Consider the following 26716-nt stretch of genomic DNA (forward strand, 5'->3'; position numbering starts at 1 on the left):
ACTTTAAGAGTGGGAAATGTGAGCAGTTTGTGCAGTTAAACTCCATTTTTGAAAAATAAAATTGTGCTCCAAGGGTTAATGGACCGGACTTTGAGAGTTCTTAGCCACATAAGGGTTTGGCACCAGAGAAGAAGTGGTGTATGCCATGCAGTATTCAGGAGTTGATGAATGGTTTATTTATTAAATGTTTCTGTCTGCTTGTTCTCTCAGAGTGGCCCACTGCCTCAGCTTTTAAATGGGTGAATCAGGCTCACGGCGATCAACTCTTGTTTCCCGCCTGCCAATCTTCCGCCGCAGCAGCAGCAAGAGGCAGGAGTCCCTTCCCTCCTCTCCATCTTCAGGCGGAGTGGGAAATGGCGTCCACACCTCCTCGCCTTCCAGCACCAACTCCAGCTCCGGCAGCACCGGGAAACGGCGGAGCCTGTTCCGCACGCCGTCTCTCAGCTTCGCAAGTAAACGGAACAGCGATCCACGTGTCCAGCCTATCAACCTCAACCTCACACCGCCGCTGACACAGGGCACCGATGCCAACGGAAATAATCAGCAGGCAATAAGCACGTCGGTGTCAACGGGGTTCAGCGATGGCGGCGGACGGCCCAAGTCACGCCACTCATTTGGATTTGGCAGCCACAAGCAAAAGAAAATCACACGCTCTCAGACTGAGGACTTTGACAAGGCTTCATCATCGTCCTCTACGACCAATCGAAATGTGTTCATCAACTGCATCAGCAGCTCGGGAACCAATGAGGGCGATGACTCCGGGATCCTCGATGACTACAGTGGCGGCAGTAACAACAACAGACGGTCATCACGCCAGAAGAAACAGCTGCTTCCGAAGTCTTTCTCAGCTCACCAACGCTTCTCCCGGACATCTGATCATCACAGGCCCCCTGAAGTGAAGCTGGAGCCTCCCAGCACCACCGCTACCATCACTCCAGGGGCAGGAGGGCTCACCCCAGGATCCTGGCCTGGTGAACTTGGTGCTGGTGGTGAGAGCTCACTCCAGTCCCCTATGATATCAGAGGATCGAACCACAGCGATCACTCCTTCCGAGTTCATTCCAATCACTGAAGACTCTGTATCTGAAGTAGATGCGCTGCCAGCTCCGAGCCCCGGATCGGGTTCAGCACCAGAACCGGCCTCTACACCAGGGGTAGATAAGGAAGCTGCTCCACCCGATCATCCACCTGTTCCAGAAAACTTCAGCGTGGCTGTCTCTACCTCCCAGGTATCATGTTTGTTTTGTTGAAGAAGGTTTAAAATCAAATGGGGTTAACCAGTATAGACTAACAATGAGTTTAATAACACATAACAGCTTTTATGATAAAAACACACCACATTTAAATACTAAGTAATCGGTCTGCATGTAACCAAATAGACTTAAAAAGATCAAAAAATGTTAGGGCTTCAGGAATACAGCTGCAGTTGCCGTTAAATGCAAAAACAAGAACAAGCACAAAGGACGAGTATTTGTGACCACTGTTTGGAGTGTGTGAAATATGGAATAAAAGTTGAGCACCGGGCATAAAAAATCCTTTTATTGAAAGAGCTTAGGCATGAAAAAGAAGACTAGTGCATGTCTGAATTCTGCCCTTCCCATTTCACACCTTTACGCTCACAACTTTTCCTCCTTCAAAGCATTTATTCAGAGATATTATTCTGTTTTACTGCCAGCTGAGGGAACTTCAAAAAATGAAACCATTCACTTTCCTTTATGGCTTTAGAGTAGTAAAGACTGCATTAAGATTGCCTTCTAAACATGTGTACTTTGGTGCATGAGAACACAAACATCCACCTTTTAAATGCTAGCTGAAGGGCAATCTTCTGTATGTAAACTGTTAGCTTTTTGCTTCATTATCTTGCCAGTGAGAAATTTGAACTTTGCACATACTAAATAAAATGCCTTCTCCTCAGGTTTTCTTCACTCCTGCCCAATCAAGCACTGAAAAACCCTTACTCCCGGACACCAGCACAGCCAACAACACGGACTATGAAACTGCCGTTTCCGTCTCGGAGCCTGAGACGGCCGTACCCTGCCTACCTCTGCGGGAACAGTCACTGGAGGAGAGGAAGGAGAGGGAGGAGGAAAGGAAGGAAGCGAGGAAAGAGTTGTCAGCAGAGAAGAGGGAGGACTTGGACTTAGAGAGGAAGACAGGTTACCACACAGAGACCACAAGTGAGAGCGAGGCGTGCGTCGTACGCAGTGAGGGCTGCCACTCTAACCCTGAACAGTCAGAGAGGAGGGCAAGAACCACGCGATCTTTTCAAGAAAGAGGAAGCTTCTGCGGCTGCCATGAACCCAGACCCTCTCACTTGAGGAAACCACACACAGGTATCAAATTCAAGCAAATGCTTGCAGGTAAATAACATATTTACATGCAAAGCCAAAGCCACGGGCATACAAATGTATACAGCCTATGTGGTCAGTGTGAGTCATAGAGCTGGGCTGATCCCATGATGTAAGAAACACACACCAAGAAAAAAATGTACACACGTTACGTTTGCTGGAAACTAAGCCTTTAACTTCACACATACACTTAGTTCACTTTGACACTTTCATTGTCTTGTACTTCTTTCCACACTTTATGACTTAAACACACAGATTCACTGTACTGACTGGCATTTCCAAAACACCAGTGTAGGGTTTGGCAATAAAAGGCTCAAAACGATATCACAACATTTTAAGGGAACTTACGATCATGATTTTGATGACAGTTTACAAGATATAGAGAAAAAGCTACTGAACAACATTTTATCTGTAATTGCAGCGGCAGAGAGCAGCATTTATTACTGCAAACAAAATGAGGGCATTTTCTGTCCTCCTTTTCCAGCGAGTTACTGTCAGTGATGACAGACTACATAATTGAAAGTGTAAATCTGTTGCCACAAGGTGCCAGCAGAAGCAGCTTTACAGCGCAATAGTGGTGAGACAGCAAACCAAATCAGTAATTTCATTCCACTGTTTGCTCGTCCTGTCACACCGAGCCATGCTTGGGGGAGTCATTTGTTTACTATTGGTTGCACATGACCAGTTGCTAGTATCTCCACGTCGTGTGGATTCTGATGGTGTGTTTTGGCCTCAAGTGGCGAAACACATTTGGTACTAAATCATCATCGTGAGAAGCTGACACATGGCTCTTGCTGTCAGATATGCCTGGGCTTGTCTTGTTTGGAATTGCTGTATTGATTGATATCATTGATATCATGATATGACACTCATTTCATGAAGCTTTCTACATGCTGTTCTTGAGCTAATCTGAAGGTCACATTAAGTTTGTAGCAACTGACTCTGCGCACTACGCACCTCAGCAGTCACTGAGCCCACTCTGTGATTTTATGTCGCCTACCACTTTATATATAACCTTCACTTTGTTATAATACCACTAATAGTTGACTGTCGAATACCGGAGTTGTTGCACAGGCTGGAATTCACCGAGCTCCTGAGAGCGACCCATTCTTTCACAAAGGTATTCAGAAGCAGTGTGTATGTTAGGTGCTTGATTTGTACACCTGTGACTATAAAGGTTATTGAAACACCTGAACTCAGTTATTTGGGTGGGTGCATAAATACTTATGGCAGTATAGCATACATCATATCAGGTCTTATTACCATCTTGTAGCCCTTACCTTTGACTCTTGCTGCTATCCTCTATCACAACTCACCCCTAACACCTTTGTCCGCCTACTCCACCCTGGCTGCACTCTTTTCTTCATCTCTGTTAAGCACCATTTGTTGCTTCGGATTTGCATGAGACAGGCGAAAGTACTTAAACTCATCTGACTTCACCCCTTCTGCTCATTGAATGGTCACTGTTACACCTGTCTCCTTCTCGTTCACAGACGTGTATTCTAACTTTCATTCCTCCTTTCTAGAGCATACCTCCACCCCACCTGTTTCTCTTCCACCTGCTACTTACTCTCAGGGGCAATCGCAATGTCATCAAACGTTATAGTCGATAGAGAATTCTGCGCTACTACTACAAACGAGGGCTCATCAGGCCCAATCCCTGATGTAATCCTACCCCACCTTAAACTCATCTGTCACTCCTAACATACACCTCATCACTGTCTCACTGTCCTCAAACATGTCGTGGACCTGCGTCACATGCTGATGCATGCAAACATATTGAACGTGAATCATTGTCGGATTCTAAATTGTTGTTTTTCCATGAAAAAATTTATGGCAACAGTATTATTGTATTATTGGAGATGTTCATTTGTAAGTATGATCTGAACAAATTGCTGTTAATATAGTCACTGTTACGTTTTCATCAAAAAAGATCCACATTCATCTCTGCTGAAATGAGTTTGACAGTAAACATTTATTATGAAGTTAAAGTGATGCTATGCTCCTGCTACTTCAGTGTTGTTTGGTTTTATTACTTCCCTATGCGTGATTGTACAAGTGTGAATTAGAATGCCAATAAAAATCTTGAGAGTTCATTATCAAGCCTATCAAAGAGATTCTCCCAGGAAGCTGATAAGTGGAGGTGCTGTAAATTGGCATAATCGAGATTTAAAATGATATTATTCTCATGTCTCACAGCTTGTTCCCACTTGATGATTGCAGACTACAAGATGATTTGTATTGACATACGGAGCATAATGCCTTTGCATTGTTTGCTTCCAAATTGTTTGCTAATTCAAAGTTGGGAGTGAGAATGTTTCCAGACAATAAACGAATTAGGGCTGGAAATCGGCAACATGAATTTCAAATCAGATTTGAAACTCGTGTGGCTGTCAGTCCTTCTTGCAGCAGCTCAGGCAGTTAATCTGGAAAAATCCTTTCAGTATATTAAATTAGTGGCAGCTGTGGACTGACTGAAACAGTAAGTGTCACATTGAAAGTGTTTTTCTTAAATAAAGCTGATTTGTTAATGCTATCCTTAATTCACCTCCAGCTGCTGCAACACAATGCGCACTTTCTTCTTGCCAGACTTTCTCTGGTAACAACAAAAAATGCCTACAAAACGGCTCTCTTGAGCAGCTAAGTGCTCAAGAGAGGCGAAGAAGAAAGGGTTGAGCGGTTGGAGACGACTATTGGGGTGATTTGTGACAGAAGGAATCTGCAAGAGTGAAAAGAAAGGTTTACAAGATGGTACTGAGACCTACTATGATGTGTGGTTTGGCACTTACAACAAAGACAAGAAGCCGAGTTGAAGATGCTAAGATTTTTGTTAGGACTGACTGGAATGGAAAAGAAATGAGGAACAGCTGAGGTTGAGTGGTTTAGAGACAACGTTAGAGAGGCAAGGTTTAGACAGTTGGGACATGTGCAGAGGAAGTATAGTGGATATACTGGACACAGGATGCTGAATATGGAGCTCCCAGGCAGAAGGACAAGAGAAAGACCACAGAAGCGACAGAAGAGGATGTTAGAGATCGAGTGAGATGAAAGCAGACAATCTGCTGTGGCGAGCCCTAAAGGCACCAGGCGATAGAAGAAGAAAATTTGAATCATTCAAACATGAAGTCCAGGGTTTCACTGGGAGGACTGTCTAAACTGTTTGATGAGGAATCAGAGGTCAGTTGCATACCGGCAGTACAGGCACTTTTGGCTGCTCCCTTATTTTCTTCGCCACAGCAGATGGATCCACTCGTTTGATTTGGTTCACACAATTTTATGCCAGATGCCATTTCTGATGCAGTCCTCTCTTTTATCTGGGCTTAGTGCTGGCATTATGTCGCCTTCTGACTGGATTTGTGTTTCCTCACGGTCTTGAACTGAGGATCTTTCACTTGTGAGACAAATGTGTTAACCACTGTAGCGCTAAATTGTTGTTTTGTTACCTTCACAGTTGAAACTGAAGAGACTGATAAGAAACTTGATAATCCACCGAGGTTTAGTCATGTTCAAAACGTTTCCTGTATAAAATGTGGGCATTGATACACTTTGATGATGCTCCCGATTTGCCTTTTTTCCCCCTTCTGTTAGAAACTCTAGAAGGACTGTAACCTTGATTATTGCAACTGTTCAAGGCATGCTGTTGTGCAGTCGAAACATGGCTTGATTGAAGGACTGTCTGCAAGCGAACACGTAACATGGTATTAATGGCCTATTTTAGCAACACACAGACACACACAGCATGTTGCAATCCCTCCTGAAGGAAAATAGCTGAATATTGATTTACACTTTGAGTTTCTGGCTTCCAGGCAGTGAGAACTACTGACAGACTATCACTGAGACAAATAAGCTCATCTGTTGACTCTACAAAAAAGGAATTTTTTGTGCAAACATTTGAACAGTCTACAATAAGGGTCCCAATGTGTTGTAACTCCATGTGTAGTTACAGATGCAATCATGGCACTTCTTCAGTGTTCTCATGTCTGCTTAGTTCTTGCATGAAGACTACCGACTTACATGCCTGTTGTTTGCGCGTGTAAAGGTTCAGGTAACAGTGTGCAAGTGTAGCAAGAAATAAGGAAGATAAAATGGCTCATACAAAGTCTTGTTTTTGTGTGTCTGTGTGTCTCCTCTTGCTTAGTGACAGGATGTGGTATTGTCTCTCTGTTTTCACTTCAATCTTCTAGGAGATCAAAATAGAGCAATTATAACAATCTTTCATTTATCTGTCTAAGGAGTATTTCCCCTGAAAACAATAAATAGCATTTGACCAAAAGCAATATTGCTGAAAAGCTTTGTAAATGGAAGATTGAATGTCGTTTAAAATGCTGAATATATAAAACATTGTGATTTAGTTTCATGAAACAAAAGCCCCTTTCTAACAGGAAATAGGGCTGACTGCATTAGTAATACAATAAAACATGATTACATCTATGCTTGTGGAATCACTTATAACAGTTTCACCTGAATACATTATTTCTCTCCATCTGTCTGATTGTGTAATTCTCTTTGTTTCATTCTTTCCTCCAGCCTCACTGTGCAGCAGTGCCAGCCCCTACCACGAGGTGATGCGGATGGAAAGACGTCTGCGCTCCTCGTCCGAGGGGGCTGGTGGTCCTCGTATCCATGGAAACCACAGAGAAGCCCCCGGCATGGAGGGATGTGGTCTGCTCAAACACAGAAACAACTCCTCATCGTCTAAACTCGGGAGCCTGGTAGGGCTTAAGCTTTCTGTGTTTGTTTGTGTGTTTATTCGACAGCAGTGCCCTTTGATGATTATGTCATCAGTAGTTGTTTGTGCACATTTGCGGTAAACTATTTTTTATTTATGTATATATTTTACATCAGCTAGTCATATATTTTTGTGAGGTTATAATACATAATAAAGCACAAAAGTGTAAAGAAAAAAAAAGTTAACAATATATCATTTGTGTGTGTTTCTGTATATTTAAAGCACTTTTGTGCTTTATTATTTGTGTGGTATTGTGTTGCTTTATATCATGCATATATACTCATTTGTGTTGAGGTGTCTACGGGAGTTTTGCCTTTTTGGTCAGTGATGGAGGCACTTTATTAAATGCACGCATCTCAGATGAGATATTGGCCACACCACTCTGTTGGCCCTGCTTCAAAGAAATTCTCCTCAGAAACATAGCTAACATGAAGGGACAATTGATTTTATTGTGATAAATGCTGTAACAACCAACTGTGGAAACAGTGTTACAGGTATTTAAGGTGTTTTTATGCCTACGGTTTGTTTACTCTGGTATGGAGTTTGTGATTTTGTTTCTTTTCACACAGAAAATTCAAGCAAATCCAAAAGCATCACTACAAATCACGTGAACTAAATAAATACAGAAGGAGATAAAAAATGTAGTCCTTTGACCAAATTGTCAATAAGGCAACATACCAAGTGAGCTACTGGTTAATTTTGCAGGTAGTTGCTATAGTTTGTTCATGTCTATAATACTCTGCTGCATCCCAGAATGGGCAACATAGCTGGCTACAGGAAGGCGTTTAGCTCCAACTTTCAGCATACACACAGTAGTTGGATCGGATCAAAGTCGGATCACATTTATGCCAAAAACAAACCCCACTGGAGTTTATCTGGAACTGGACTCATACCACCTTCTCCAAAGCGTCTTGTTTTGATCCACACCTGAGTGGAATTACCACATTAACATCTGCACAAACAAACTACACTAAGGGTGGGGTATACTGGTGCTGAATAAAAGTTGTGCAGTTCTAAATGTAAAACGTTCACGCTGGCTAAAGTACCCTTAAAGAGGATACTTGTGGAAATGCTGCTGGGTTTGGTCACTTTCACTAACAACATCAAGTCATTATTAAAGTAGTGCTACGACTCTCTGACCTTACTTTTTGCCATTGCTGTGCAAACACAGCAATGGTGTAAACACTGTACTGCCTGTTCATACTGGCACGCCTACTCAGTGTACATGAAGGGTTATTTGAAATGCATTTACAGGCTTACTAGTACTACTTACTACTTAATTTTTAAAAAAAAATTAAGCCTTGTCTGGATGAAGATGGTTTGCTATTTAAAACCATGTTTTTAAATGATTACATTTAATTTCAACAATACACATAAAGATAATGAGGGGAAAAATACCCTCTTTAGTTGATTACTTGATTGTCATTTCAAGTATAAAATTGTGTCTCTTTTGAAAGGGAATAAAAAGAGAAGATGTAATTGGCCTCAATCATAGCCGACCACTAATGCAATGCCATTTAATATGTAATGTAATAAAGGATCCGGCCTAATCTCACTCAGTGCTGTGATGTGATGGTATGTTGGTGGTGAGTAAGTGTCCTGATAATCTCAGGAAGTAACATTTTGAAATGAGACGCTGTTGAATCGACTGTAAATGAAATGGTGAATGCAGAAGTGTACACTGTAGAGGTGGAACAGTTTATTGAGGGTCACCACTTCTTGATTTTTTTTAGCTGTACTTAACAAACGGATTAGGGAAAAGTGGTTCATCAACTCACAGATTATTACTAAGGGATCTACATGCTCAGTAAAGCTGGTTGTGTCATTTAAATGATGTTCAATTGGTACCCAAATGGGGCCCAAAGTGGGACAATAAAATATCCCCCCAACTCTTGATACTAGGCAGGATGGATCCATGATTTCATGCCTCAGTTTCCTGCTCTTAAACTGACAGGAAGTGGCACCCGGAGTGGTCTTCTGCTGTTGTACATTCAGAGATGCTCTTCTGCATACCTGGCTTGTAACGAGTGTTTGTGTGAGTTACTGTTGCTTTCTTTATCAGCTAGAAGCAGTCCAGCTGATAAGAAGCCAGACGTCCTCTGACTTCTGGCATCAACAAGGCATTTTCACTCAGAGAACTGCATGCTCATTGGTTAGTTTCTCTTTTTTAGACCATTCTTTGTAAACACTATAGATGGCTGTATGGGAAATTGCCAATAGATCAGCAGTTTCACCGTGCCGATTTGAATATGGCAGGGTTACTGCACTCTAATTCTTGGTCGGTGAGTGCATGTCAGGTGTAGATGATGGTCTTGCAGTGTATTGCCAAATCCCTCATTGCTATGGTATTGTATCATACTATGAGGGATTGTGTGATTCCAACCCCTAATACAAGTCTTTTATACCTTACTCATTGCATCTGTCTCTGGACATGATGCACACTTCAGTAAAGATGAAGGAATGTCTTCTTTCCCTTTTCTTTGTATATAAAGGGCCCGTCAGGGGCCTGAGTCATGAAGGAAAGGTACGAGCCTGGGAGTGTGTATTATGCATCACCACTGTTACCGTCATGTAAATTTGTGGGGTAGCTGTTAGGTATATACCTAAGTGTGAGCTTTCTAATTAAATACAGAACTAAACTTAGTGAGGGCATGACTGGGATACAAATGGTTTGCTTATTGTTTATACGCATACTGTTTGGATGATTATGGTGGTAATGTGTTACAGAGCCTGTGGGATACAGTGATTATGCGACGCAAAACAGAGAACGGCTGAAGGATACAATACAAAAAACTAAAGATTTAGTTTGTAGTGACAAATGACTAATTTGTTAAATTTGCAAAGATAAACTGTGACGCGCCGCTGTGGACTGAAGCAAGCCGATGTTTGCTTAAGCCGTTTGGCGATTTCATTCCAGTAGTTATTGTTTTTTGATATCCCTCTGAGAAGCTGTGAGATATTTATTTTGTCACCATATTCAGTGTTGTTTGCTCATAAGTCTCTCAATGACAGCTGTGATAATACTGTGACAGTCTGACAATGATTACACTCAAAAGTGGCTGAAAAAAACATTCTTGGGGAATTGTCTCTTATCTCAGAGAACAAACAACTTTGAACATGGATTTTAGTTTGTAGTTTGATGGATATGTAAATCAAATCAAATCAAATCACTTTTTATTGTCACATCACATGTGCAGGCACACTGGCACAGCACATGCGAGTGAAATTCTTGTGTGCGAGCCCCACAAGCAACAGAGATGTGCAAACACAACAACACAAACGAGCAAAATACAAGAATGGCCAACCTGAAACTAATAAATATATGTACAATATATAATAGTGTATGCATTTCTGGATGTGTATACTAAATATTTTCCTACGTGTGTGTGTGTGTGTGTGTGTGTGTGTGTGTGTGTGTGTGTGTGTGTGTGTGTGTGTGTGTACACATTTTTACAAATTAAATAGTAAAAAAATAAAATAAAATAATAATAATAATAATAAAATATATAAAATATACAGAGTTGAATATGTGCAAAACAAGTGGCATTTATATACAGTGTGGAGTGCATAATGTTGAAGTTCCAGTAGTGAAGCTGAGGTGTCTATGACGTGTTCAGCAGTCTGATGGCCTGATGGAAGAAGCTGTCTCTCAGTCTGCTGGTACGGGACCGGATGCTGCAGAACCTCCTTCCTGATGGAAGCAGTCTGAACAGTTTATGGCTGGGGTGACTGGAGTCCTTGATGATCCTCCCCGCTTTCCTCAGGCACCGCTTCCTGTAGATGTCTTGGAGGGAGGGAAGCTCACCTCCAATTATCCGTTCAGAGCACCGCACTACTCGCTGGAGAGCTTTGCAGTTGTAGGCGGTGCTGTTGCCATACCAGGTGGTGATGCATCCAGTGAGGATGCTCTCAATGGCACAGCGATAGAAGGTCCTGAGGATGCGGGGGCTCATGCCGAATCTTTTCAGTCTCCTGAGAAAGAAGAGGCGCTGCTGCGCCTTCTTCACTGTTTTGTTTGTGTGTACTGACCACGTAAGATCCTCAGCCAGGTGTACGCCAAGGAACCGGAAGCTGCTCACTCTCTCCACAGCAGCGCCGTTGATGGTGATGGGGGTGTGTACTTCTCTGCACCTCCGGAAGTCCACTATCAACTCCTTTGTCTTTGCGACGTTGAGGGTGAGATGGTTGTCTTGACACCAGTGGGTCAGGGCGCTGACCTCCTCCCTGTAAGCCGTCTCATCACCGTTGGTGATAAGACCCACCACTGTAGTGTCGTCCGCAAACTTCACAATGATGTTGGAGTTGTTAGTGGCTGTGCAGTCGTAGGTGTAGAGTGAGTACAGGAGAGGGCTCAGTACACACCCCTGTGGAGCACCAGTGTTCAGTGTGATGGGGGATGAGGTGATGCTGCCCAGTCTGACCACCTGGCGTCTGTCAGACAGGAAGCTAAGGATCCAGCTGCAGAGGGAGCTGCTCAGTCCTAGATCCTGCAGTTTCCTGTCCAGCTTCGAGGGAACGATGGTATTGAATGCTGAGCTGTAATCTACAAACAGCATCCTCACATACGTGTCTCTCTTCTCCAGGTGTGACAGGGCAGTGTGTAGTGTCAGGGCTATGGCATCATCAGTGGACCTGTTGTGGCGGTATGCGAACTGTAGAGGGTCCAGTGAGTCGGGTAGTGCAGAGCAGATGAAGTCCCTGACCAGCTTCTCGAAGCATTTGCTTACGATGGGGGTCAGGGCTACAGGTCGCCAGTCGTTCAATGAGGAGATGGTGGAGGATTTGGGTACAGGGACGATGGTGGCCATTTTGAAGCAGGCTGGGACTACAGACAGAGAGAGGGAAAGGTTGAAGATGTGCGTGAACACTCCAGCCAGCTGAGCCACGCATGACTTGAGGACGCGGCCGGGAATCCCGTCCGGACCAGTAGCTTTGCGTGCGTTCACCTTCCTGAAGCACTTCCGCACATCCTCCTCAGACACAGTGTGCGCACTGACGTCATCCGCGGTGCGCACACTGTCCGGTCTCATGGTGTTCGCTGTGTCGAATCTAGCGTAGAATACGTTTAGATCCTCACACAGAGAGGCCGTGGTCTGCGGTGTGCTGGTTTTCCCTCTAAAGTCTGTGATCGTGTTTAGTCCCTGCCACATACTCCGAGGGTTGTCAAACTGTTGTTCCACCCTGTCCCTGTACTCACGTTTGGCTGCTTTGATCGTCTTCCGGAGTTGGTAATGTGCGTGTTTGTAGTCCGATGTGTTCGCGGAGGCAAAGGCGGTGTTCCGTGCCGCCAGTGCCGCGCGAACATCTCCGTTAATCCAGGGTTTTTGATTTGGGAAGGATTTGACTGTTCTGGATGGGACGACATCTTCCACGCATTTCCTGATAAATCCACAGACTGAGTCTGTGTATTCATCAATGTCTCTGGCGGCCACGTGAAACATTTCCCAGTCCGCGTGATCAAAACAGTCCCGCAGCGCAGACTCCGATTGGTCCGTCCAACAGTGCACCGCCCTCCGGGTTGGAGCTTCCTGTTTCAGCTTCTGCCTGTAGGCGGGCAGGAGCAGGATGGAGCAGTGATCTGATTGGCCGAATGGGGCGCGGGGGAGGGCTTTGTACGCATCCCGGAAAGAGGTGTAACAGTGGTCGAGTTGCCGGTTTCCACGTGTGTTGAAAAGGATGTGTTGATGGAGTTTTGGTGAGACTTTCTTCAGGTTTCCCTTATTAAAGTCTCCGGCTGTGATAAACGCTGCCTCTGGGTGTGCGGTTTCCTCGCTGCTGATCGCGCTGTACAGTTCCCTGAGTGCACGGTCAGTGTCGGCTTGTGGGGGAATGTAAACAGCCGTAATAATCACTGCTGTAAATTCCCTCGGTAGCCAGAATGGCCGGCACTTAATCATCAGGTACTCCAGGTCCGGTGAGCAGAAGGATTTGACCGGGTGCACGTTCGCATAATCACACCAGCTGTTGTTGATCATGAAACACACACCACCGCCTCTGCTTTTCCCAGTAAGATCCTGTGACCTGTCCGCGCGGTGCACAGAGAACCCCGGCAGTTGTATTGCGGAGTCCGGTACTTTGTCCGATAGCCAGGTTTCTGTGAGGCAGATCACGCAGCAGTCCCGCATCTCTCGCTGGAATGAGATCCGTGCCCGAAGCTCGCACAGCTTGTTCTCCAGAGACTGCATATTAGCCAGTAATAAACTGGGTAACGGTGGTCTGTAAGTGCGCCGTCTCAGTCGAACCAGAACGCCAGATCTTCTCCCTCTGCGTCGGCGTTCGCGGCCTCCAGGGCCAGAGAACAAAGGCGTCTCAGGTGAGATGAATGGGGGGTCTGCAAACGGAGCGTCCGTGTTGCAAAACTTGAACTCCGGAAAGTTATAAGAAAGACCGTCTTTTATGTCCAGTAAGGTTTGTCGGTCGTACACAAGGAGACAAGTGCTGCTCGTGAAAAAATAAAGGAAAAGTAAAATTAAACACAGAAGAAAGCCGTTGCTTGGGGGAGCTCGCGACGAGGCTGCCATACTCGGCGCCATCTTGATCACTATATGGCAGAATTCACTTTACATTGACTGTTTTACTTATGTATATCAACTATCGACAGTCTCTTGATTGCTAGACAGTGTTGTAATACAGAGTGGCTCTTGTTTTCATATTTCTCAGTCTGATTGTTGCCTTGTGCAGGCTAGATAGCATAAATGGCACTTGTATTAATCATACACAGATAAGGATTCACTTCCTCTCCAAGACAGAATTTGTAATGACCACAAGCAGATGGTTTGGTTTGGGAATGAAAAACAGAGAGGATGTTCGCACATACTGGTGTTATATGCTCTCTTGGCCCCAAGACAGCACATAAAAGCAGTACCAATTATGATATACTTGAAAGTTCAAATCAAATGATTTTCTCTGAGGCTAATGCACAATGGTTATACTGCAGAGCCCTGACAGTAATGGTTTATGGAGAAAAGATCTTGCAACTTATACGCACCAATGACTAGATGAGCCAAAATGCTGCAAAATAAACACGAATTTAAGGTGGTTTTGAAGTATGCAGTTGTCACATTTAGTGTGTAGATTGTCGTGCAGAGGACCCGAGCACAGAACGCTGCAGGCAGAGCACTAAAGGAAATGTAAAACTTTATTGTGGATTATCAGAGTCCTAAACTACAAAACTGTGGACTGTAATTCAAGAAAGTACCAGGAAACACCTGAGCAAGCGAAGGACAGCTCACACGGAGAGTCACTCAACAGGACAAAGGACATAAGGAGGACTAGAGTGTATATAAACACAAGGACTGTTAGGGATAAGGGACAGGTACACACAGTCAGGGCAATCATGGGAGTCAGACACTAAGCAACATTCAAGGCAAGACAATACAGAAAACATATGCCAAATGAAACCCAAACAAGGCAAAGACACATAACTAAATGTGGACGTAAGAAGACTTGGACTAAACAAGAGGACAGATACAAGGAAACACTAGAGGACAAAGTCATAAACTTAGAAAAACAAGACAACTACACTCATGAAAATTAACAAGCTCAAAAGAGAAATTGAAATTCAACAACTAAACATTATAACAGTAATTCATCTTAACGGGCATCCAGACTCCATAAACACTAAACAGTAACCAGAATAACCAGGAAGTCGTGCTCAAGATACTGGAAATATAATAGAAAAACCAGGAGACTATAAAGAGCAGCGCTCAAGCAATACAAAACAACTGGCAATCACTGAGAACGTGATCCAAAACACCGAATCCTAACAGAGAAAATGAATACCAAGAAAACCACGAGATGACAACAGGAATCAAAAACATCTGTAACATCACAAGAAATCAAAACAAGAATCGACTGTTTAACAAAACTCAGACTTGAATATATTCACTCAGATAAGATAGACAAGTACCTGAGATCAAGGCAGCAGTAAATTATTGCATCATCATTATTATTATTATTATAAGTAAGGTTATTGTTGTTAATTAATTAGGTTTTATTTAACTGGTTGTCAGCACTTGAGAGGCTTTGGTGCGCATATTTTATTGAGACTGTTCTAATGTGTTGTTCAGTTATTGTAGTAGTAACAAAAAAAACAGTAAAAAAATGTGGTAAAACTTAACATTTAGAATTATTAAAAATTATGTTGAAACAAGCAAATCTAGTCAGCTGAATAAAGACAAGAATTAATAATGAATTTAAAAGAAAAAGTAACAAATTGCAATAGCTTTCTTTATATGTAAGTCTGACAGCTAGCTCATGAAAATTCAAATATATTCTTTATTATTTATTGCAAATTGAGAATGAGTAGTCTGTAATAATAATAATGATAATAATAATGATAAAAGCTATTTATATGGAAACAAACTGATCCTTGAATTAGTGCTCCATGGCAATTTCCCCCGACTGTACACGTCGCAGACCATGAAGATTTGATACTGGAAATAAATACTTGTTTCACTGTAAAGAGGATCTGAAAGCTGGTCTGATCGACACTTTTTCTCTGAGAAAGCCTCGTGTCAGAGTTGAAGTTGTTTTTTGTGTTGTTAAATTTGCCTGTGAGTTCCTGCTCTGACTTGTCAAAATGCTTGCAAACTTTCATCAGGCCTTCCAAGATGACCTGAAATAAATCTTAACCTGCAATATGTGATATCTTCTTAATCTTCTCGGAAAGATTTCATGCTTCCGAAGTTAGAAATGTAGCTCTGTCAGTCTAAGCCACGCGTTCGGAGCGAGTTTCTTACAGCGTCAGCGGTGCAAATATCTGGATTTGTTTCTCTTATCGAATCGCCCGTTGAATATGAAAACGTTTTACTCGGGTTGCTTCGGTCTTGGACGACTGGTGTTTCTGTATTGAGTGATGGCTGTTAGAAAATGTCAAATGTCAGGTGTTAAGTTGTGAAACAAGGTTTTTTTCCCCTCAAGTAGGTGTTATTCAACGGAAGTTTCACTGGACGTTCAATCCTTCATGCCCTCAGGCGCACTGTAAACACAACTGGCTGCGAATCGTCGACTCAGACAGAAAGGAAGTCATTTTTTACTCCATAAATATCTGCAGCCATAATACCTGGCTGCAAAGCCAAATTGCTCTGCTGCGATACTAATGCATTCACCACATTAAAGAAGTAAATAAATGTAATTTTCATAGACGGTATATGTGGTATTTTTTACAGAGTGCGAATGGAAACCTCTGGCTTTTTATGGACAGAGAGAATCTCTTGCTTCCTCTTATCCCTGTTTTGGATGTCATTCTGCTAGGCATTTAAGAGATGGAGCCATTTTTTGATGAGAGCAGAATCTGATATTATCTCTATTAACTCAAGGATTATACTCATTCAACTCACATTAGTGATGTAAAAAAGGTGACATCTCAGGCTTGTAAAATCGTATTAACACATTTCTGTGGTTGGAGGGGCACATTAAAATGGGTAATTTTGCTTCAAATGAAGTCTGTGTGCAGTAGCATCACACAGTATGGCTCTTCATTTCTTTTCCCAATACCTTTTAGCTATTAGCTTTAATGCCTGAAATGAGGGCTTACGTGTTCAGGCGCATCACACTGAAATGCGTTCGGAGCTTTTTCTGATGTTTACCGCACCGCCATCCAGAGGGGGAAAGGAAAGGATAGAATTTTGACTGTTCATAAACACGTAACTGCTGCTTTGGAGAACATAAAGTCAACTGATTTGAAATTCAGAGGTGTGTTTAATGGGTCAGGGATGCCACTGAGCTTTGAGGTTCAGATGGGAGGAGATCGATACAGAGTTGCTCGGAGGCAGTTTATGTCCAAACAACAGTGATGAGGGGTGAACAGAGATGGTTATTGGATTTTCTGATGCATTTTAATCTGTAGATGTTGTGCCAGACTGGTACTTGGTAGTTTGTGAATGCTGGTATTTCACTCTGGTTTTGGTTTGTAACTTTTTAGTGCACACAAGTTCAGGGAAGATATTTCTACCAGTACAACCAGGACAGGAATGCTACCCACTTACACTACATGTTGATGCAGAACTGCATTGACATGCAGGTTGTGATTTTCATTTGAGTCAACAGAGACCTGCTGATGATAAAAACATGTTCCCAGGGAGGTTGACATATATGAGTTTATGTAGAAGTGTCTCATAAATATTACATTAGCTGGTAAATAAAGCCTATAAGTACACTTCCTGTTAGGCAGGAATATGCAGTGTTTTAATACATGTATTTGCCACACTATACTTCTGTGTGTTTTTTTGCAGTGAATTTACCCATTTGTAACCATTGGATGGCAGTATTGACTTTTAAAATCCTGAACGTAAAGGAAACACATCTTACTGCGTCATTATAACCTCATAATGCCAAGAACATGGAAGCTTCTGCTGAAAGATTACAAGTGAATATCTGCTGTTAAGTGATGAAGCATGACTCACTGCGCTGCTGTGGCTATAGCTCATTTAAGAGACGAAGGATTAGGAAAATCTTATCAGTTATTTTCTGAAATTGAAAGAGTTTGTAAGAAATTTTAAAACCGTAACGTCAGTGAAGATAATGTTGATATTTCAAGGCCACCCAAGGTGGAGGGAGGTTTTCTTGTTGGATTATTATTGTTGACGTTTGGACAACACTGGTTTTTACATAAGAGAATTAATTTAAACTCAGTAATCAGAAGGCACTGGCTCGTTTTTTGTCATGATTTCTAGTTGTTTTTTCCCCTTGTTTATTCATCAGCAATTTTTAGCCTGTGAAGCATGGTAAAAGCTGACAGTGGCTGCACCAAACTACAGCCTCATTGAGCACTTTCTCGCTTTCTCAAACTAAACCCTTTATTAATCGTCCCTGCATAACAAGAAGAGCAATTTGTTCTCGATAGTTTGGATGTAATGATGAAGAACTAAATATCTTATTAAATGCAAGCAGAATGGGGGAAGAAATACAGTGCACTATTAAAAAGAACTGCATTATTATCATTTCTAATATTTATAACGTTTAATTTCTTCAGCTAAGTGATTCTTCTTCTGATTGTTCTGACCCACCTGGATTACTTTGATGAGAATCGTTTCATAATTTTTTGTAAAGTTGTCACATAGTAATTAGTATTCTGCGTTTCAGCGTTTGTTTTCGGAACCTTTTTGATTAATGACTACCTCGCTGAAATTGTATTAAAACGATCTATCATAAGAACATCAGGCAAAAAATTCTCTTTTATTGTTGTTCATTTTACAAAAGCAGGAAAAAAACCACCAGCGTGTATTATGTTATTGTGAGGATAATAATTAGTCGTTGCTTTATCGCTCACCTTTTCGGAGTTTGTTTCATGTTTGTGTTTTTGCTCTTTCTCATCAGGATGTTCTGAACAACCTGGGTTCCTCGGAGCTGGATGAAGACGACCTCATGTTAGATCTGGATCTCTCCGATGATCAGCGACACCGACATGGTAACGTTTTTTCTGCTGTTTCCGCCATAATAAACATTTGCATATTTTGCGGTGACATTGTAGGAAATCGGTGAGAGAATTCTGCAACCATTTTTAATCTTTTTAACCAGTTCTTAGCAGATTTCACTGATGATTCTGTACATGCAAAGTTCATTTAGATAATACTTCAAAATAGCTTTTCAAGATGCCTCCTATGCAGCGGGACTTGTTTCTAGAAGAACTCTGTGTAGGGGAGTTAATGGACATGTGACTGGATGATGAACAATTGCATCATAAGTTAAAACCCTGAGATATCTTTTGGAATTAAACAAGTTCTTTTACTCTTTATGATTCATGATTTGCACTCCCATTTACTACAATGACAAAAGACTTCATTGCGACTTTTACACTTTGGTAATCCATCCAGTCTGGGGGGCCAGATTGGACCCTCTTTGAGGACAGTTCTGACCCCCCAGACTCATGTTTGTAGGTTACATTACTCATGTCCTTTATATCTGTATCTCTTTTAATTAAAGGGAATATCTCCTCTCTCACCTTCCTCTCTGGTGTCACAGTCGCTCCCCTGTCTGGTTTTGCTTCAATCTTTGCCTCTCTTTTTCCTTTATTAGTACACTTCTCCCTCATCACCTTAAAGCATGAAACCAGTGTTCTCCCTGCTTCTTTCAACACGTGCTGGGACTTTGATGCGGCTGCCTCATTTACACCAATTCATCTCCTTTGTTGTTCTGGCATTTCCATCACACTTCTCCTGACATGCGTCACAGTTGAAAAGTGTCTGTCGGAGGAAAATCGTTGCTCGTGCCCTGCCACGGTAGAGCATAGGAGTGCCAAACACCCTGAACCCCAGCTTCCTCTCATACAACACATAAGAATAGTATTGCGCTGAAAAAGTGCAGTGTAACCACCAAACATACAAATCTGTTAAGAGAAACTCTGTGTGTGCTCATGTATTGGCTTTTATTGCATCCATGTCTTAAAAATGGGATTTTTCTGTTATGAGTCAATGTTACAGTGAAATCGTTAGCTTTTAACCAGCAGTGCTGTTTTTTTGCGCAGACATAACTGAGCAAAATCGAAAGCTCTTGCAGTTACTGTCTGTACTGATTATATTTCTGACCTGTGCTTGCAAAGGTTTAGTTCGTATTAATATGCGTCAAACCAGACAGATATACATAGTTGATGTGTGGTAGAGTGCAACACACGAAGAAAATGACTCAACGAGGTAAACATGAGCTTGTGATCATACTCCATTTCTGTGCTTCATGTTGCTCAGACACAGGGACTACAACAATGCAGCGACGGGGTGCGTTTATGTCAGCTCGACTAGCTTTGTCTCTTATCAACAGATCTATCGGTGAAATTATATGTTAATGTGAGGTTGGATTCATCTATTTCTAGGCCATATTTAAGTCCCAGATGGGCTCCTAGAATATTGCAGTTGCAGTCAAATAAAGTAAAATGCTCAGCAGCACTGAGAAGTAAAGAATACAATGGAAGCTTCAGCGCTAATAAACAGAATTTCCTATGCTTATGGGGTTTGAAGAGCATTGGGAGGCTGGGTGGTTCACTCACACAGCCAGTCAAAACACACACACACACACACACACACACACACACACACACACACACACACTGGAAAGATCTCTACAGGCACTGGCTGATGCAGAGCTAAGGGAGGCACCATCATTAATATACACACTAGCACACAAGCGTGCATGCTTAGTCATTAGACCTAATGGTTTGCAGACTGTAGCATGAAATTAAAGGTTTGATGAATTGTTCTCATAAAGTCAAGGGACTAAGACTCTGTGCTCGCATTAGAAGAGTAAGGTTCTTCCACAAACTCAAATTACAGGAACTCATTTAAACACACCGTAACAGACATTCACGCAGAATACACAATACAGACACGCGCAGATCCATGCACAGGTTCATATAAAGATGTATATGATGTATACGTACACAATTTGATGCACACCCATCTCACAATCTCTTACGCCCACGCACTCATCGGTACTCCTCATTTTGACCTCTCTCAGGTGGCTTGTTGAAGCCGTTATTAAAAAGCAAGCAGTTTCACAGCAATTTATGGCCCACAGGGCTCTGCGTTCTCACTCCTATGGTGACTCATGCCCTGTGGAATCACACAGGGACAGTGTAAGAGACAGAGACCTTTGCAAAGACATAAAGAAATACCAAATCTTGGCTTTATATCCAACTTTTATTTCACTGTCTTTTATATTGGCCTGTTAAATGTGCCATTGAATATTTAGGCATAATTGTAAAGAAACACAAAAAACAACAACTGATGGTATGATGATCCCAACGGATCACTACTGAATTTTAATAACCTCTTTGATCCAAGTTTTATAGCTCTAATTCATCTCAAAAGAAGATTTAAACAGAGAGCTGTGAATTCTTCTTAGGCTAACATATGTTGTCAGTCAGATTGTCACCTGGGGTTAGAGAAAACAACTTCAATTCATTACATGTCTGTTTGGTTGTGTGCACAGTGTCCAGAGAAGACTCCAGCCAGTCTCTAGCTTCCTGTCTGAACCTGCTGCCCTCACCTTTGGACCCATCTGGAGATCGCGTTTTGGGAAAAGAAAATATTCAGAGGTAATAAATACGTGTGTTTTTATTGTAGTGCTTTTCTGTGCTTTGTGTTATACATATGTTTATAGGGACTGTCTTAAAAATTCTTAAGTCCATTTAGTGTAATTTTATAAAGAGCAGAGTTGTTTGGCTTCTTAAAAAAAGGGAAAACAGCAGCTAGTTTTTAAAACACATGGGCCACTTTATTAGGTATACCCATTCTTTTACTCGTTAACAGAAATATCTAATTAGTCAATCACATGGCAGCAACTCAATATACTTAAGCATGTAGGCATCCAGACCTGTTGGAAGTTCAAAAACAGCATCAGAATGGGGAAGAAAGGTGACTTTGAATGTGACATGGTTGTTGGGCTGGTCTGAGTATTTCAACAACTTAGATTTGACCATATCTGAGATTTACAGAAAATGGTCCAACAAAGACAAAATATCCAATGAATGGGAGTTTTCTGGGTGAAAATGACTTGCTGATGCCAGAGGAGAAAGGCCAGACTGCTTCAAGTTGATAGCAAGTCAACAGTAAGTTAAACAATCACGTGTGTCAACCAAAGTGTGCAGAAGAGCATCTCTGAGTGCACAGCCCTGAAGCACATGGGCTGCAGTGGCAGAAGATCAGTCAGCTAAGAACAGGAAGCTGAGGCTACATTGTACACACGCTCAACAAAATTGGACAATAGAAGATCCAACCAGTGTTGCCTGGTCTAAAGAGTCTTGAGTTCTGCTGCTAATTGGATGCTAGGTTCAAAATTTGGTGTAAACAACATGAAAACATGAATCCATCCTGCTCACTATCAACGATTTAGGCTGATGGTGATGATGTAATGATGTTGGGGCCCCGTTGTACCAGTTGAGCACCATTTAAACTCCAAAGCCTTCCTTGCTGACCATGTCCCTTTATGACCACAGTGTAGCTATCTTCTGATGGGTACTTTAAGTAACATAACAAAGATTACATCATTTCAAACTCTTGTTCCTTTAACAATGGATTCATCAGACTCAAACGGCCTCCACAGTCAACTCATTCCAAATAATGGACCACAATATCTGAGGAGTGTTTCTATTACCTTGTTGAATCTGTGCCATGAAGAATTAAGGCAGTTCTGAAGGCAAAAGGGTGTCCAACAAAGGGATGGCAAGGTGTAACCAATGAAGTGGCCAGTGAGTGTATTATTACCCTGAACAATGCACGCTGAAGTAAGGTGAGGACACTTTTGAAATAAAAAATAATACCACAGTGTTACTGTTTTGCAACGACCTGTAAGTGCAGTACACAAAAGTAAAAATATGCCCAAATCATCAGTGAGTGAGTCAAGTTATTGGAGGTGAACTTGCACACAGTTTTTTAAAGGTATTTGGAAGGTAGGGTGTTCCCAGCACCTTAGAGAACTTGTCAAAATTATCTTTCTCACTTTCTGTTAACATGTCTGTTAATGAAATCCCAGTCTCACTTGGATGTTTTTTAAACCAGGACTATATCGGACTGGGATAATAGAACCAGAATCACATAAAAAATGTCGCCATGCACAGTGTGTGTGTGTGGGCGTGTTTTTTTCATTTTACCTTATAAAATCCATGTTAGAAGAGAGCGAGAAAGCTGGGCGGTTACTGTCTATTCTGGGACTTGCTGATGTTGAATGTTCTGTGTAAATGCATGCAAACATGTTTTATATCTTTTCCTCTCTTAGAGATGAGACAGCAAGAAGGAATATAAATAAATTAATTCTGATTGAATAAATATGCAAGCTGTCCTCCTCTCCTCTGTCCCTTTGTAGCCAGCGACTGAAACAAAACACTTAAGAGTTTCTGTTTACACATGTGCTCCACTGCCAAGGACAGTTCAAAATCAGATTAGATTTGCCCACTTGTTGCTTCTTTTTGCCCAGAACCAGGACAAGTCTTACTGGACGCACACAAACCTGCATGCAAAGCCATTTGTCTGCATAAAGATACACAAGCACAAACACACACAGTGCAGCTTTTCAGATGGGGCTTATTTGGGTTTTATGGAGCCAACTGAGTAATAAAGGGGTTGTAGCACCATTGGCTAGATAAAGATGATTATTGCTTTACCTTTCAGTATTGCTTTCTCCACTCACTAGTTGAATTTATCTCTGCTGGAACCCACAGAGTAATTGTGTCTGTCTAAATGTGTTTTTCCTTGAATAAACTAGCTCTGATCTTCTGTTTGTGGAGACAGTGCAGATCAACTTGTGTGAGTGGTTTTAAAGTAGAGATTTATACTATACCATTGAGTCATTGGACTTAACCGGGGCCTCTTTTTTTTTTTTTATCACGCTTCTAACGCTTCTCTTTGAAAGTTTCAATGAATAGAGAGACATTCTGTGTCTAGACAGTGTCAGTGAATCATGCAAGTCGGGAGTCAACCTTTTCAAATCATCCAAGGTTTTTGTCAGACTCATTGGTTGTTTCATTTATAGTGAAGTCTCACTTATCATTGAAAAGCAGTGGAGGAGCTTTCATATCAGACGCACACATAGAGACACGCTCAAAAATATTTACATTATTGCCTTCTGTGTACAAGGTCATGGCAAAAATAACATTCTGCTGAAACCTTCTTTGGCTTGATTGAGCTTGTCTGAACTGAGCCAGCGATGTTTAGCCTGGAAATGTCAAAACTTGAGGAACTGGTTCGATCCCTCTTGATCAAAACAGTGACATGACTTGGTGTTTTGACAGGATCCCTTTAGCAGAGAAAGCAGATGAATGAACCAAAGCATGAATAGATGAATACGCTGGTGCTTTTAGCTAAAAATGTAAGGTCTCAGTCACACAAGCCTAGAGATCAATCCGTGAACCCTGGGTAACTAACAGTTGTAAGGGAAAATGTGTTTCACCAGACTGGTTGCCAATTTAGTTGACACAATGCATGGAAGATGCCAACTTATCAGCAGACATTCACCATTTAATCTCCACGCCGTAGTGAAACTTTAAAATGGTAAATGGCCTGTATTTGTATAGCGCTTAACACGTTCAGTCATCCACCCATTCACACACGTGATGGTAAGCTACATTGTAGCCACAGCCACCCTGGGTCGCACTGACAGAGGCGAGGCTGCCGGACACTAGCGCCACCGGGCCCTCTGACCACCACTAGGCAACGGGTGAAGTGTCTTGCCCAAGTACGCAACAACAGAGACTGTCCGAGCCGGGGCTCGAACCGGCAACCTTCCGATTACAAGATGCCCTGCCAACTCTTGAGCCACAATCGCACATCGCCATTTCTAAAGGTTCAGCTTTGAAGGTGAATATTCTCAGTTTTCTGTTTGTGTTGCACTCTTTACAGCAATGACTGTAGAAAACATGGACGATGCGACAGCGCCTCCACCCATTGTGCAAAAATGAAGCCAAAATATCCAGCTTGTGGAGGCTGCCATCTTGCATTGTTGGAGCCAGAGTCTGCGCAGTAGTGACTTGAGGTGGAGGTGTAAAGCTAGTTAGCGATGCTACACACCTGTTACTTTAATAGTCTGTATTATTGAAGGATTCAGAACTGCTTAGGTTTTGTTTCAATTTTTAGACAGTGATGAGATCAGCTGCACACTCCACAGAGGCTACAGTCCTGTAGAAAGTTATATATTTAAAAATATATGATCCTCTCTGGTTACTCTGGTATGAATAACTCTGTATCACTTTATGGTAAATGACACACTATCTGCAAAAAACTGAAAGAATTCCAGATGACAAGTTTGCAGTTAAACATCCAAGTGGCGACCTTTGACCTTCATCAGGTTTTATTTAATTGTGTCAGAGAAAATCAAATGTGCTCTTCATGCAGCTGAGTACATAAAGTATTTAAAACGGAAGCTGTACAGGTCTGAGATGAGCAGCTTTGTAAAACACCAAACTGAGGTCCTGTTAATGCTGATATATACTGGCACTGCTGGTGATGAATCCTTTTGACTTTTTGTCTTTAACTTTATCAATAAACAGCTGCAGCCTTCACTGACAGCACATGTGGTACTTTAACCTTTGTACTGTTTTCATCAGTTAATTTTGCAGTTGACATGTGAACATGTTGGATGATCTGTCTGCTGTCACTGGGTGGTGCTGAGGTCTGAATCTGAGGGCAGCTCCTGTAATCACAAAGAGAACAGAACCATAACAAACTGAAATATAAAGTTTCTCTCAAGTCTGAAATAAAGCTGATCCTTCTCTGTCCCACACACTCAGGATCTGAAGCTCTTCTCTTACATTTTTTTCAGTTCTACAGTTTAATCCACAGTTACTGATTAATGAGGAGTTACTGAAGTACAAGCTTTTTAAAAAAATGGTGTTACCGTCTTTAAAGATGTGGCAAGAGACAGAAAACATGCTGTTGTTTGCACATATTTAATAATCAGCTCCGCACAGGAGCTGAAGTAGTGTACAACCTGTTGCTTTTACAGTATAACACTTGTAATAAAAGTACAGTAACGATAATTAGTGACTGAGCAGCCCGGAGCGTTTCTCTTGATTTCTTTAGTCAGGGTAAACCTGCACGGGTTAGCTAACGAACGAAAACAAGTTTCCCCGACAGCTAAGTGCTCATCTTAGCTAGCTAGGTCTCAGGACCGAGCTAAGGACGGTAGTTACGGATTAGCTTACAAACACGTTTAACTTACCGAAAAAGTGCAGCGGGGCCTCGGGTCCTTCTGTCGGTAGTCCAGTTTACTGAAGAACACCTCAGGCTGTCAGGCTAAAACAGTCGATCGTGTTTTCGTAACGTAAACGCTGGCCCTCCTCTCAGAGCCTACGCTCTATCTGCTATTCCCGAACAGAGATACGCAAGTTTCTCCGTGACTGCAGCTGCCAGTCAAAGCTGCTGTGATGACATTACATCGCAATTTAACATCTCCGTGGACATAAATCAGCGTGGTGAGAACTATTGATAACAAAAGAAAGAATCTTTGGGAAAAAATTGTTAATTTATTCTAGTCTGATCCCCGTCCCATCCGCTAACATGGAGGAGGCGGGGTTTATGACCTATACTGCAGCCAGACAACAGGGGGCGATAGAGACGTTTTGGCTTCATTTTCGAAAAGCTGTCGCGTCGTCCATGGTTTCTATAGTCATTGCTTTACAGTGAGGTGATATGGTCTGGAATTAGAGAAAAGCATCACAAAAGCTAACAGTAAACAGCTAATAGCAAACATGTATCTGAATCATGTGATTAAGGCACACATTACTTACAGATTTGGTTCCCTTGCAACACTGATGAACGCTCTGCTTCTTTTAAGTCTATCTTAGTGCTCTTAAAACATTTAGATTTCTGTCGTTTCCAAACATTTTTGTGTTTCCAGAAACAATTTCTGTTTATTTAGTCAACTTCTGTTGCTTTGTGTGTTTTTGGAGCATTTTTCTATTTGCTGGCATTTCCTTAAGTTGCAGTCCTTTGACCTTTCAGGGCCATTGTAGTTTGCAGACAAATTGATGCCTTTCGTGCAAACTATAGGTGACTGGGGCAAGGTGCTAGTTGCTAAAGAAAGCGCAAGAAGCACCATTTACCTCTTTATGACCAATTTCTTACCAGCAGCTTCCAGTAACATCCAGCAATCACTCATAGCTGGATGGAGAATATATATTTTTATTTTTGCAACCAGTGATTTTCGGATTGTTG

The 26716-nt window shown here is 42.0% G+C and overlaps 1 protein-coding gene across 1 annotated transcript in view; it reads left to right on the forward strand.

Moving 5' to 3' along the window:
- The window catches only part of ccser1 (coiled-coil serine-rich protein 1), a 127440-nt gene that overhangs the window by 5102 nt on the left and 95622 nt on the right, over nt 1-26716 (forward strand). Inside the window, exons 2-6 of the mRNA XM_085294663.1 lie at nt 211-1228; nt 1915-2332; nt 6875-7059; nt 18396-18486; nt 21000-21105. Of these exons, the coding sequence (XP_085150789.1) occupies nt 236-1228; nt 1915-2332; nt 6875-7059; nt 18396-18486; nt 21000-21105 (1793 nt within the window). The 5' untranslated portion in view covers nt 211-235. The remainder of the gene's footprint in view (nt 1-210; nt 1229-1914; nt 2333-6874; nt 7060-18395; nt 18487-20999; nt 21106-26716) is intronic.

This window comes from Mchenga conophoros, linkage group LG12, assembly GCF_057382185.1.
Source record: "Mchenga conophoros isolate Kocher_MC1m ecotype Shallow Benthic linkage group LG12, M_conophoros_male_GT1.1, whole genome shotgun sequence".
Classification (NCBI taxonomy): Eukaryota; Metazoa; Chordata; class Actinopteri; order Cichliformes; family Cichlidae; genus Mchenga; species Mchenga conophoros.